This window comes from Oncorhynchus mykiss, chromosome 14, assembly GCF_057628025.1.
Source record: "Oncorhynchus mykiss isolate SJ-2025 chromosome 14, ASM5762802v1, whole genome shotgun sequence".
NCBI lineage: Eukaryota > Metazoa > Chordata > Actinopteri > Salmoniformes > Salmonidae > Oncorhynchus > Oncorhynchus mykiss.
The window spans coordinates 31,932,501-31,947,500 of record NC_143035.1 but is presented as its reverse complement, the minus strand read 5'-3'; the positions used below and the strand labels follow the sequence as shown (position 1 = coordinate 31,947,500).

Sequence of the window (15,000 nt, the reverse complement as noted above, 5' to 3'; positions counted from 1 at the left end):
TAGTTCCAGAGGTATATGAGAAAGGACTCTCTTTACAGTAGACTGATAGTTCCAGAGGTATATGAGAGAGGGATGTCTCTCTACAGTAGACTGATAGTTCCAGAGGTATATGAGAAAGGACTGTCTCTTTACAGTAGACTGATAGTTCCAGAGGTATATGAGAGAGGGATGTCTCTCTACAATAGACTGATAGTTCCAGAGGTATAGGAGAAAGGAATGTCTCTCTACATTAGACTGATAGTTCCAGAGGTATAGGAGAAAGGACTGTCTCTTTACATTAGACTGATAGTTCCAGAGGTATATGAGAAAGGAATGTCTCTCTACATTAGACTGATAGTTCCAGAGGTATATGAGAAAGGAATGTCTCTCTACAGTAGACTGATAGTTCCAGAGGTATATGAGAAAGGACTGTCTCTTTACAGTAGACTGATAGTTCCAGAGGTATATGAGAAAGGACTGTCTCTTTACAGTAGACTGATAGTTCCAGAGGTATATGAGAGAGGGATGTCTCTCTACAGTAGACTGATAGTTCCAGAGGTATAGGAGAAAGGACTGTCTCTTTACAGTAGACTGATAGTTCCAGAGGTATAGGAGAAAGGACTGTCTCTTTACATTAGACTGATAGTTCCAGAGGTATATGAGAGAGGGATGTCTCTCTACAGTAGACTGATAGTTCCAGAGGTATATGAGAGAGGGATGTCTCTCTACAGTAGACTGATAGTTCCAGAGGTATAGGAGAAAGGACTGTCTCTTTACAGTAGACTGATAGTTCCAGAGGTATAGGAGAAAGGACTGTCTCTTTACAGTAGACTGATAGTTCCAGAGGTATATGAGAGAGGGATGTCTCTCTACAGTAGACTGATAGTTCCAGAGGTATAGGAGAAAGGACTGTCTCTTTACAGTAGACTGATAGTTCCAGAGGTATAGGAGAAAGGACTGTCTCTTTACATTAGACTGATAGTTCCAGAGGTATAGGAGAAAGGACTGTCTCTTTACATTAGACTGATAGTTCCAGAGGTATATGAGAAAGGAATGTCTCTCTACATTAGACTGATAGTTCCAGAGGTATAGGAGAAAGGACTGTCTCTTTACAGTAGACTGATAGTTCCAGAGGTATAGGAGAAAGGACTGTCTCTTTACAGTAGACTGATAGTTCCAGAGGTATAGGAGAAAGGACTGTCTCTTTACAGTAGACTGATAGTTCCAGAGGTATAGGAGAAAGGACTGTCTCTTTACAGTAGACTGATAGTTCCAGAGGTATATGAGAGAGGGATGTATCTTTACATTAGACTGATAGTTCCAGAGGTATATGAGAGAGGGATGTCTCTTTACATTAGACTGATAGTTCCAGAGGTATATGAGAGAGGGATGTCTCTCTACAGTAGACTGATAGTTCCAGAGGTATAGGAGAAAGGACTGTCTCTTTACATTAGACTGATAGTTCCAGAGGTATAGGAGAAAGGGATGTCTCTCTACAGTAGACTGATAGTTCCAGAGGTATATGAGAGAGGGATGTCTCTTTACATTAGACTGATAATTCCAGAGGTATATGAGAGAGGGATGTCTCTCTACAGTAGACTGATAGTTCCAGAGGTATAGGAGAAAGGACTGTCTCTTTACATTAGACTGATAGTTCCAGAGGTATATAAGAAAGGAATGTCTCTTTACATTAGACTGATAGTTCCAGAGGTATATGAGAGAGGGATGTCTCTCTACAGTAGACTGATAGTTCCAGAGGTATAGGAGAAAGGACTGTCTCTTTACAGTAGACTGATAGTTCCAGAGGTATATGAGAGAGGGATGTCTCTTTACATTAGACTGATAATTCCAGAGGTATATGAGAGAGGGATGTCTCTCTACAGTAGACTGATCGTTCCAGAGGTATATGAGAGAGGGATGTCTCTTTATAGTAGACTGATAGTTCCAGAGGTATAGGAGAAAGGACTGTCTCTTTACAGTAGACTGATAGTTCCAGAGGTATATGAGAGAGGGATGTCTCTCTACAGTAGACTGATAGTTCCAGAGGTATATGAGAGAGGGATGTCTCTTTACATTAGACTGATAGTTCCAGAGGTATATGAGAAAGGAATGTCTCTTTACAGTAGACTGATAGTTCCAGAGGTATAGGAGAAAGGACTGTCTCTTTACATTAGACTGATAGTTCCAGAGGTATATGAAAGAAGGATGTCTCTTTACAGTAGACTGATAGTTCCAGAGGTATATGAGAGAGGGATGTCTCTTTACAGTAGACTGATAGTTCCAGAGGTATAGGAGAAAGGACTGTCTCTTTACAGTAGACTGATAGTTCCAGAGGTATATGAGAGAGGGATGTCTCTTTACATTAGACTGATAATTCCAGAGGTATATGAGAGAGGGATGTCTCTCTACAGTAGACTGATAGTTCCAGAGGTATAGGAGAAAGGACTGTCTCTTTACATTAGACTGATAGTTCCAGAGGTATATGAAAGAAGGATGTCTCTTTACAGTAGACTGATAGTTCCAGAGGTATATGAGAGAGGGATGTCTCTTTACATTAGACTGATAGTTCCAGAGGTATAGGAGAAAGGACTGTCTCTTTACATTAGACTGATAGTTCCAGAGGTATATGAGAGAGGGATGTCTCTCTACAGTAGACTGATAGTTCCAGAGGTATATGAGAGAGGGATGTCTCTTTACAGTAGACTGATAGTTCCAGAGGTATATGAGAAAGGACTGTCTCTTTACAATAGACTGATAGTTCCAGAGGTATATGAGAGAGGGATGTCTCTCTACAGTAGACTGATAGTTCCAGAGGTATATGAGAGAGGGATGTCTCTCTACAGTAGACTGATAGTTCCAGAGGTATATGAGAGAGGGATGTCTCTTTACATTAGACTGATAATTCCAGAGGTATATGAGAGAGGGATGTCTCTCTACAGTAGACTGATAGTTCCAGAGGTATATGAGAGAGGGATGTCTCTCTACAGTAGACTGATAGTTCCAGAGGTATATGAGAGAGGGATGTCTCTTTACATTAGACTGATAGTTCCAGAGGTATATGAGAGAGGGATGTCTCTCTACAGTAGACTGATAGTTCCAGAGGTATATGAGAGAGGGATGTCTCTTTACATTAGACTGATAGTTCCAGAGGTATATGAGAGAGGGATGTCTCTTTACAGTACACTGATAGTTCCGGAGGTATAGGAGAAAGGACTGTCTCTTTACATTAGACTGATAGTTCCAGAGGTATATGAGAGAGGGATGTCTCTCTACAGTAGACTGATAGTTCCAGAGGTATATGAGAGAGGGATGTCTCTCTACGGTAGGCAGATCCAGCTAGATAAACAGATTTGGGAGCAAGAGGATGTTTTTGGCATAGAAATATAATTAATAGAACGGGCTTGGAACCTCTAACCCATCGTTGACATAAATGAATCTATTCCATGGATTCTATTTCTATGGTTGTTGGTTGGACGTCAGATCTCCTGGCTGCATGGTAAGCAGGTTTCCTTTGATCAACGAAAGGCAGCCCCCACTGGGAAAGAAAGAGAGAGGGAGACCGGGGGAAAAGAGAGAGAGAGAGGAATGGGAGAGAGATTGGTTATGCAATTCTTTTAATTTAGAGGAAAACAGTGTGATGTATCAGGGAGGGGGGGGAACTGATCTCATTATCCTGGGGAGGGTATGGAGGGATGAAGAGAGGAATGAACAGGGACTGGTGTTTGTTCTGGCTGGATATATACCCACACATTAGAGAGATGTAGCTACGGTGTTGTGATATCACATTAGAGAGATGTATCTACAGTGTTGTGATATCACATTAGAGGAATGTATCTACAGTGTTGTGATATCACATTAGAGAGATGTATCTACAGTGTTGTGATATCACATTAGAGAGATGTATCTACGGTGTTGTGATATCACATTAGAGAGATGTATCTACAGTGTTGTGATATCACATTAGAGAGATGTATCTACGGTGTTGTGATATCACATTAGAGAGATGTATCTACAGTGTTGTGATATCACATTAGAGGAATGTATCTACAGTGTTGTGATATCACATTAGAGAGATGTATCTACAGTGTTGTGATATCACATTAGAGAGATGTATCTACGGTGTTGTGATATCACATTAGAGAGATGTATCTACAGTGTTGTGATATCACATTAGAGAGATGTATCTACGGTGTTGTGATATCACATTAGAGAGATGTATCTACAGTGTTGTGATATCACATTAGAGAGATGTATCTACAGTGTTGTGATATCACATTAGAGGAATGTATCTACAGTGTTGTGATATCACATTAGAGAGATGTATCTACAGTGTTGTGATATCACATTAGAGAGATGTATCTACGGTGTTGTGATATCACATTAGAGAGATGTATCTACAGTGTTGTGATATCACATTAGAGAGATGTATCTACGGTGTTGTGATATCACATTAGAGAGATGTATCTACAGTGTTGTGATATCACATTAGAGGAATGTATCTACAGTGTTGTGATATCACATTAGAGAGATGTATCTACAGGTTTGTGATATCACATTAGAGAGATGTATCTACAGTGTTGTGATATCACATTAGAGGAATGTATCTACAGTGTTGTGATATCACATTAGAGAGATGTATCTACAGCAGGGGTGTCAAAGTCAAATGGACGGAGGGCCAAATAAAAAAATCAGCTACAAGACGAGGGCCGGACTGTTCGAATGTTCATTGAAAAATTTTTAAATGACGCATATAGTCTAGTGAACCTAATTGAACCTACTGAAAACCTAACAAATATATTACAATATGATCAGATAAATAAAGCAATATTTTCTTATGGCTCTGTCAGTAATCTTTAATTTTCAACAGACACAAAAGACAAATTTCCTTTATATAAATATCCCCATAACATGAACATTAAATGAAAGAAACCGGTATTCAAGGCACCATCAGTAGACTATATTTTCTATTTTAGCAAAAGTGGGCTAAATTTACTTCAAAGAAAAAACAATAATAGCAATTTTCTATCATCCACTCAACTGAAATATTTTTAAAATATAATTGGATTGAAATACAAAAAAATAAAGTGCAAAAATCTATTAATCAAAAACAACACTTTGTTTAAGGAGAAGTAACATGCAGTGAAAACAAATATTAAATTTTAACTTTTAAACTTGAACTGAGTAAAAACTCTAAATATGTGATTGCACAGTAATGTTCACTTGTTTGAGGTTGAGGGTGATACTTGGTGGTGTCCCATCTTTTCCACAAGTTCATCAATGTTCGGGGTAAGGCTCTGAGCTGAAGAAATCCTCAGAATTGAGTGGAGGTGTTCAGCAGTAAGTCGACTTCTGTGTGATGTTTTGTTCAGGTTCATCAAAGAAAACAGTTGTTCACACAGGTATGTGCTGCCAAACATAGACAACGTTTGAGCAGCCTGGATGCGCAGCTGGGGCATTGTGCCGGGGAGGAAACGGGCGAACTCCGCAGCACCCACTGCCGCATATTTTGCCCTCAGTGCATCATTGCATTGGAGGTCAATCAACTCCATTTGGAGGTTTGGTGGTGAGCTTTCCACGTCAACAGCAAATGGGTTACCGAGCAGTTCCAACCTGCTTTTTTGTGCTTCAAAGTCAGCAAATCGGCGTCGAAAGTCAGCGGCAAGCATACCTATTTTATCAGCCAACTGTGTGCTCGGGAACGCACTGGTAGAGAGCTTCTCTTTCATGGTCTGGCAGCTGGGAAAGTGGCTCAAATTGTCTTTCCGCATCTGCGTCTCCCACAGAGTCAGTTTGGTTTTAAATGCCTTCACTGTACTGTACATATCAGAGATGACACGATCCCGACCCTGCAGCTGCAAGTTTATTGCATTCAGATGACTCGTAATGTCACACAGAAAAGCCATTTCACACAGAAACATTTCGTCTCGGAGTTGTGTTGTGTCTTTCCCTTTGCTGTCCAAGAACAGACAAATCTCCTCACGAAGCTCGAAACATCTTTGAAGCACCTTTCCCTGGCTTAGCCATCGCACCTCTGTGTGATAAGGCAAATCACCATGCTCCGTTTCTAACTCCGTCAGAAATGCCTTGAACTGGCGGTGATTCAAACCTTTGGCTCTGATAAAGTTAACTGTGCGCGTGATGATGCTCATTACATGCTCCATTTTCAAGGCTTTACCGCACAACGCTTCCTGGTGTATGATACAATGATAAGCTGTCAGCTCACCTGTCGCGTTTTCCTCTTGCATCTTTTCCCGTATCTTCGCCACCAGTCCGCTCCTGTGTCCACACATCGCAGGTGCTCCGTCGGTTGTCAAACCCACGAGTTTTTCCCAAGGCAGCTCCATCTCATTTACACATCTTGACACCTCTTCATACAAATCATGCCCCGTAGTTGTGCCATGCATAGGACGTAAAGCCAAAAACTCCTCTGTCACGCTTAGGTTGGAGTCCACTCCGCGGATGAAAATTGACAACTGGGCAATGTCAGAAATGTCGGTGCTCTCATCCACAGCCAAGGAATATGCAATAAAATCTTTTCCCTTTTTCACAAGCTGCTCTTTTAGATTGATGGACAACTGGTCTACTCTCTCGGCAATGGTGTTTCTGCTCAGACTCACATTTAAAAAGAGTTGCCTTTTTTCTGGGCAAACTTCGTCACAAACTTTAATCATGCAGTTTTTGATGAAATCCCCCTCCGTAAATGGCCGGGCTGATTTAGCGATCTCTTCTGCCAAAATAAAACTGGCCTTGACAGCAGCCTGGCCTTGTGATTTGGCTTTTTTGAACAGAGCCTGTCGAGATTTGAGGCCTCGTTTTAATTCCTCTGCCTTTTGTAGCCTTTGTTCCATGTCCATATTCTTGTTTTTGTCCGCGTGTTTCGTTTCATAATGTCGTCTCAGATTATACTCTTTCAGTACCGCCACACTTTCTCCACACAGAAGACACACAGGTTTTCCAGCTACCTTCGTGAACATATACTCCGACTCCCACCTTGTTTGAAACCCCCGGTTCTCAGTATCCACCTTCCGTTTTGCCATTTTTGATGGGTATCTGAAAGTTAATTTTACTGTGATGCTGACGACTGCTGTGCCAATAAATATTGAAATGAAGCAGCCTACTGCTCGGTGCGTCACCTTTGCATTGTGGGAAATGTAGTATTGGTGCGTGTAAAAGATCTGCGGGCTGCCGGCTTGCTGCGGGCCGGTTCTAATAATAAATCAAGATCATCCCAGGGGCCGTAAAAAACCTTCTTGCGGGCCGGATGTGGCCCGCGGGCCTTGACTCTGACATATGTGATCTACAGTGTTGTGATATCACATTAGAGAGATGTATCTACAGTGTTGTGATATCACATTAGAGGAATGTTGTAAGCATAGTGAATGGGGTGAAATACTCTAGTATTTAATACACTAAATGCTCTAGATGTTATTATTAGTCAATGGGGTTGAGTACTGTTGTAGAGGGACCATGGAGAGAGCATGTAATCCAGTAGGTGGGAGGGGAGTGAGGCTTACTCCCAATAGAAATGCTGTTTTTGGGGATCCTCGCCCTCGCAGGTGGGTCCCTTGGAGGTGGCTTGGCGGTGGATAGGATTCTGTGAAATATGGCATCTGCTTTGAATTTTCCAGTATGGATCCCTCTTGGCACCTGTGTAGGAATTCCCACCACATTGTTATCCAATCCCTTCAGATCTACAGTCCAATCCCTTCAGATCTACTATCCAATCCCTTCAGATCTACTATCCAATCCCTTCAGATCTACTATCCAATCCCTTCAGATCTACTATCCAATCCCTTCAGATCTACTATCCAATCGCTTCAGATCTACAGTCCAATCCCTTCAGATCTACTATCCAATCCCTTCAGATCTACTATCCAATCCCTTCAGATCTACTATCCAATCCCTTCAGATCTACAGTCCAATCCCTTCAGATCTACAGTCCAATCCCTTCAGATCTACTATCCAATCGCTTCAGATCTACAGTCCAATCCCTTCAGATCTACTATCCAATCCCTTCAGATCTACAGTCCAATCCCTTCAGATCTACAGTCCAATCCCTTCAGATATACTATCCAATCCCTTCAGATCTACTATCCAATCCCTTCAGATCTACTATCCAATCCCTTCAGATCTACTATCCAATCCCTTCAGATCTACTATCCAATCCCTTCAGATCTACAGTCCAATCCCTTCAGATCTACTATCCAATCCCTTCAGATCTACTATCCAATCCCTTCAGATCTACAGTCCAATCCCTTCAGATCTGCTATCCAATCCCTTCAGATCTACTATCCAATCCCTTCAGATCTACTATCAAATCCCTTCAGATCTACTATCCAATCCCTTCAGATCTACTATCCAATCCCTTCAGATCTACTATCCAATCCCTTCAGATCTACTATCCAATCCCTTCAGATCTACAGTCCAATCCCTTCAGATATACTATCCAATCCCATCCGATCTACTATCCAATCCCTTCAGATCTACAATAGCGCCCAAGGGGTATGGGGGTAGGAGGTAGGAGGTATGGGGTAGGAGGTAGGAGGTATGGTGGTAGGATATAGGAGGTATGGGGTAGGATGTAGGGAGTATGGGGTAGGAGGTAGGAGGTATGGAGTAGGAGGTAGGGGTAATGGGTAGGAGGTATGTGTTAGGGGGTAGGAGGTAGGAGGTACCCTAAGTGGTAGGAGGTAGGAGGTATGGGGGTAGGGCGTAGAAGGTATGGGGTAGTGGGTATGGGGGTCGGGTTAGGGCGTATGAGGTAGGGGGTATGGGGTAGAGGGTAGGAGGTATGGGGGTAGGGCGTATGAGGTAGGGGGTATGTGGGTCGGGGTTAATATTTACCGTCTCTGCTGATGTCTTGAGGTTAGAGGTCAGGAGAGCCTTAGCTCCCTGTCACCTTACAGACTGATTGTGATTGGTCAATATTCCCTAGAGGCAACTAACATGTCTGCCGTAGAGTTATATAATGCTTTTGGTTGAAACAATGGAAACACATGTCAAATGGGAACTCAAAAACAGAACACCATGAACAGAAAAGCCAACACACTCCTGACTGAGTGCCATTGATATTTCTGTTGTACTGAATTATAAATACAAGCCATAGGGCCATAACCATTCTTTCTAGTGAACCATTCTAATGCTTTGTGGTCGAAAGCTGAATGAATGGCCAGACTCTCTATATGTGGCTCTAGTGGAACATGACCAGAGCCCTATTGGCCTATATAGAGTGCAGTTTGGGAGGCAACCATTGATCTATTATTAGAGTGTGTGACCTTTAACCTTCTGAGGTTTCTGATGTTTCCTAGAGTGTCCTTGTTTTACCATACTAGCCAGATATTATAATCAGGTTCAGTCCATGTTCCATCCCTCCAGGCTCAGCTGTCTGTCGCTACCCATGATCCCTCTGCTATCTGCTCTTCATTGATTGGCTCTTCTCCCTGAGCTATCCCAGTAGTTCACGGGGAGACGTGGCTGGAGGCAGAGTTTAAAAGGCAAACTGCTGTTGAGCTGTGTGTGTGCGTGTGTGTGTGTGTGTGTGCGTGCGTGCGTGTGTGCGTGCGTGCGTGTGTGTGTGCGTGCGTGTGTGTGTGTGTGTGAAGTGTGTGTGAATTGGGATCTGTGCCTGCCTCAAGGTGACATGGAGACATTACTCAGAGTGATGGACAGGAGTGGGTGGCGGAGGAGTGTTCAAGAGTTGGGTGGATAGTGGTGTGTGTGGTGGCTCCCACTCAGAACAGACTAATGATGTCATCTCAGTCTTCTCTGCTCCTTGAATAAGAAGGATACACACACACCACTATCCGCCCCAACAAACACACACCAGGGTTTCCGTTAGCCGCTAATAGCTGGGTTTTGGACAATAAAAAATACATAACATTACCGCTGGCTAATTGTCCGGGAGAAGGAAATAAACTCCATTGCAAAATTAGGCTTTTTAGTATATTCACTGATGGAAATCCATTTGACCAGTCATGCTTATCGGTCTATAGGTTCATTTGCATAATTTAATGGAATAACACTTCTGCGTGTGTATTTTCGTTAGTCGTTGTGTGGCCTATCTAACCCATACAGATACAGAGCTTATATTTGAGCTGAAAATCTGCCGAGTCTGCCGTGTTTTTATAAGCCCAATCATTGCGTAAACAATTCTAAATGCAATCGCGTGTTAAAAACAGTTTTGATTTTGATTTCTCAAGATGGCTTCCCATTCACCATTCAATAGGCAACAGTTGGCAGACTTCAGCGCGTCGCTACCTTGCAATGAGCTGGAGGCAGTATGCTTTAATTGTTTGAAACTTGAATGTTTTACTTCATATTATGAGGCATGTTTTACCTTGCTTCAAAGTAGCCCATAGTCAAAAGGATTTTATAAAGACCAAATGCCAACTTTCTTTCATTGTCCAGCAGCCAAACGTCAAGCCTAATCCTATCAGCAACCCAGTCTAGTTGTTGCATCTTTAGATCTCCCTTCTTTCTGAATTTATAACAGATATTTTAATCTCTGTCACATGAAACCACCAACATGTACGGTATGCTTTTGGCAACACTGTTTTCCCACCATTTGCATTATGGAACACACATTTGCATAATGGAACAAACATTTGCATAGCCTAATGCCGTGTGCACATCGCTGCGCTTGTAATGTGAAGAGATAATAGTTCATCAACATTTGAAGCTAAATGTTCTGATTTGTTGGTTCAGCCTCATTGTTTACAAAAAAATATATGCATATATGCACATGTGACACATAAAGTTAGATTTAATTTGACCAATAGAATAGGTAAACCTTTCTACTATGAGGGTTAGTAGATGTCAAGTAAACGTCTATTCCACGTTGGTTCAACGTCATTTCAATCAAATGACGTGGACACGATGTTGATTCAACCGGTGCGTGCCCTGTGGGTAGGGATGTTGCTGTTCGTTACTCGTCTTGTTGGCTGAGGAAAAGTAAGTGTGGACAGTTATTGTAATATCTTCAAAGCATCGGAATTCAGTAAGAAGGACGCCAAGCCATTGCATGTTCTGTTAAGATGAATTCTGTGATTTCTGTCATTCTGAGCACCGTGGGGGAACTCTCTAATCAGGTTATCCACCCAATCCATATGGGTCCAGTACATTTCTAGAATGTCCTGTAAATTAAAATGCTGCCGGTGAAATGTCCGTGCGCCACATTTTCCTAACGGAAACGCTTACACACCCACACACAAACAGTTAGCACACACACACACACACATACACACATACTTACACACCCACACACAAACAGTTAGCACACACACTGTAACACTTGTGCAGAGAGAGAGAGAGAGAGTCTGACAGAGAATCTGAGCAATCTTTGGTCCTTGATGTTTATATTACATTAACACTGTTGTAATTATTCTGTAATGTTATCATCAGTCACTCACAGAGCCTGCGCTGACACTGGTGGGGTCACCTCCCTACCTTCTGTATTGTGTCTTGGGTGTTGTTGTGTTAGCGATGATGGGATGCTAATGACTTTAGCTCTGGTTGCTGGTATTAACATGCATTACTCTGTGTGGGTTTGAAGCACAAGGGACTCACTCACATACGATTAGATGGGGATGTGAGCACGGAATTATGACTAAACTGACTAAATATCGCTACATTTTTAGCGATTCATGCCTCAGCATGTTCTCTTTTCTGGTGAGCAGTGCCTCCCTAAGGTGGCTGACATGACATCGTTGCTAATGGTATTTCACTTGGTTGTAAAGCTTCTGATAATTACCTAATAGCCTCGAACACAGAGGTTCATTCAATTTAGTCTCATTGCAGTTCAATAAAATGTAGCTTGATGATATTGTGTGTATGTTTGTGTCAGTGGAATTGAGAATAATCACTTTGTCTGTCTGTCTGTCTGTCTGTCTCTCTCTCTCTCTCTCTCTCTCTCTCTCTCTCTCTCTCTCTCTCTGTCACACTCACTCTCTCCTCCCCCCTCTCTCTTTCTCGCTCTCCCTCACTCTCTTCCCTTGTTCCTTGTCTCCAGTTGATAAGTGGAGGATCTATCGTCAGCGCTGAGGCAGTATGGGACCATGTGACCATGGCCGACCGAGAGTTGGCGTTTAAGGCCGGTGATGTCATCAAGGTGCTGGACGCGTCCAATAAGGACTGGTGGTGGGGTCAGATTGACGAGGAGGAGGGGTGGTTCCCCGCCAGCTTCGTACGGGTGAGTTAGTGATACCTCACGTCACCCTAGTCTTCTGAGTGCCCCGATTCACACTATACCCATGTAGGATCTTCATTTGAGCCAGTTTGCTACAGGAGGAAAATAATCCTGCAGCAACAGGAAATGTGAATTGTTATGTGGATTATAATTAATGGATATATAATTAAGGGATTGATACATTTTTCAGGAAAATGATGTCTGAAAGTGTAAATGACAGAAAGTTTTGCATTTAATTTTCAAGTTCTCCTGCAACATGGTGATCAAATTAAGATCCTACATCTGTAGGGAAAAGCCAAGCCAAGCTGGGCTGGCCTGGTAACCCATCTACTTTAGTTGCTGGAACCCTGCTAAAAAGAACAGTATGATATCCAAGCCAGCACAGTACACTTCCTGTTAGCTTCACAGTACACTTCCTGTAAGCTTCACAGTACACTTCCTGTTAGCTTCATACATTACCTGGTAAAGGCTACACACACTACAGCTAAAGAGGACATACTCTAGTAAACACTTCCTACTTAACTGAGTAAAGGCTCCATACATTACCAAGTCAAGGCTTTCTCCAGACTCTCCAATGGCCATCCCAACCCTGACAACTCCATGTCCAGGGGCTGAACCAATTTCTCCCCACCACCCCCAGCTCTCCATCCATTGAGTCGATCCAGGCATTGAGTGAACCGGTGTGTTTCTGTCATTCTTTCTCTCTAAGGTCGAACCCCACCCTCCTCAACCCCAAACAAAACAGGTTTTCTATATCAACCCCATAGCAACTGCTCGGTTCCAAAACACTACGTCTAAGGTGCGTTTCCCCAACATCATCAATCAACCATCCAGCCATACCCCCCCCCCCCCACCACCACCACCCACCGCTCAGCCTGCCGACGCAACGTCTCCCAAACATTACCCAATCAATCAACCATCCAGCCATACCCCCCGCCACCCATCGCTCAGCCTGCCGACGCAACGCCTCTCAAACTTTGCCCAGTCAATCAACCAACGCACATCTAACGTTCCCATAACCTCCACAAAACCTCTGTACAGTATGTCCTTCTATTGGTCAGGCAGAGAGAGACTGAGTACATGTACAGTTGTAGTCGGAAGTTTACATACACCTCAGCCAAATACATTTAAACTCAGTTTTTCACAATTCCTGACATTTAATCCCAGTAAAAATGACCTGTCTTAGATCAGTTAGGATCACCACTTTATTTTAAGAATGTGAAATGTCAGAATAATAGTAGAGAGAATTATTTATTTCAGCTTTAATTTATTTTATCACATTCCCAGTGGGTCAGAAGTTTACATACACTCAATTAGTATTTGGTTGCATTGCCTTTAAATTGTTTAACTTGGGTCAAATGTTTCAGGTAGCCTTCCACAAGCTTCCCACAATAAGTTGGGTGAATTTTGGCCCATTCCTCCTGACCTGACAGAGCTGGTGTAACTGAGTCAGGTTTGTAAGCCTCCTTGCTCGCACACGCTTTTTCAGTTCTGCCCACACATTTTCTATAGGATTGAGGCTTTGTGATGGCCACTCCAACACCTTGACTTTGTTATCCTTAAGCCATTTTGCCACAACTTTGGAAGTATGCTTGGGGTCATTGTCCATTTGGAAGACCCATTTGCGACCAAGCTTTAACTTCCGGATTTATGTCTTGCTTCAATATATCCTCATAATTTTCTTTTCTCATGATGCCATCTATTTTGTGAAGTGCACCAGTCCTTCCTGCAGCAAATCTCCCCCACAACATGATGCTGCCACCACTGTGCTTCACGGTTCTTCGGCTTGCAAGCCTCCCCCTTTTTCCTCCAAACATAATGATGGTCATTATGGCCAAACAGTCCTATTTTTGTTTCATCAGACCAGAGGACATTTCTCCAAAAAGTACGATCTTTGTCCCCATGTGCAGTTGCAAACCGTAGTCTGTCTTCTTTATGGCGGGTTTGGAGCAGCGGCTTCTTCCTTGCTGAGCGGCCTTTCAGGTTATGACGATATAGGACTCGTTTTACTGTGGATATCGATACTTCTATACCTGTTTCCTCCAGCATCTTCACAAGGTCCTTTGCTGTTGTTCTGGGATTGATGTGCAATTTCCCACCAAAGTGCATTCATCTCTAGGAGACACAACGGGTCTCCTTCCTGAGCGGTATGATGGCTACGTGGTCCCATGGACCTTTTTGCTTGATATCATGGGAAAATCAAAAGAAATCATCCAAGACCTCAGAAAAAAATTGAAGACCTCCACAAGTCGGGTTCATTCTTGGGATAAATTTCCAAACACCTGAAGGTACCACGTTCATCTGTACATACAATAGTACGCAAGTATAACCACCATGGGACCATGCAGCCCTTCATACTGCTCAGGAAGGAGACGCGTTCTGTCTCCTAGAGATGAACGTACTTAGGTGGGAAAAGTGCAAGTCATCACAAAGCTCTGACCTCAATCCTATAAAAATTTGTGGGCAGAACTGAAAAAGCGTGTGCGAGCAAGGAGGCCTACAAACCTGACTCAGTTACACTAGCTCTGTCAGGAGGAATGGGCCAAAATTCACCCAACTTATTGTTGGAAGCTTGTGGAAGGCTACCTGAAACGTTTGACCCAAGTTAAACAATTTAAAGGCAATGCAACCAAATACTAATTGAGTGTATGTAAACTTCTGACCCACTGGGAATGTGTTAAAATAAATTAAAGCTGAAATAAATCATTCTCTCTACTATTATTCTGACATTTCACATTCTTAAAATAAAGGGGTGATCCTAACTGACCTAAGACAGGTCATTTTTACCAGGATTAAATGTCAGGAATTGTGAAAAACTGAGTTTAAATGTATTTGGC

General features: G+C 42.6%; 1 protein-coding gene across 31 annotated transcripts in view; it reads left to right on the top strand.

The window, feature by feature from the left end:
• Positions 1-15,000, top strand: part of LOC110489137 (rho guanine nucleotide exchange factor 9) — a 115,985-nt gene that overhangs the window by 70,857 nt on the left and 30,128 nt on the right. For 18 of the 31 annotated variants that reach the window (XM_090198730.1, XM_090198731.1, XM_090198741.1 and 15 more), the window contains one exon: positions 11,987-12,166. In XM_090198730.1, the coding sequence (XP_090054856.1) occupies positions 11,987-12,166 (180 nt within the window). Of the gene's footprint in view, positions 1-11,986; positions 12,167-12,872; positions 12,963-15,000 lie in introns of all 31 variants that reach the window. The other 13 variants (XM_090198732.1, XM_090198720.1, XM_090198735.1 and 10 more) reach the window with 1 other exon arrangement.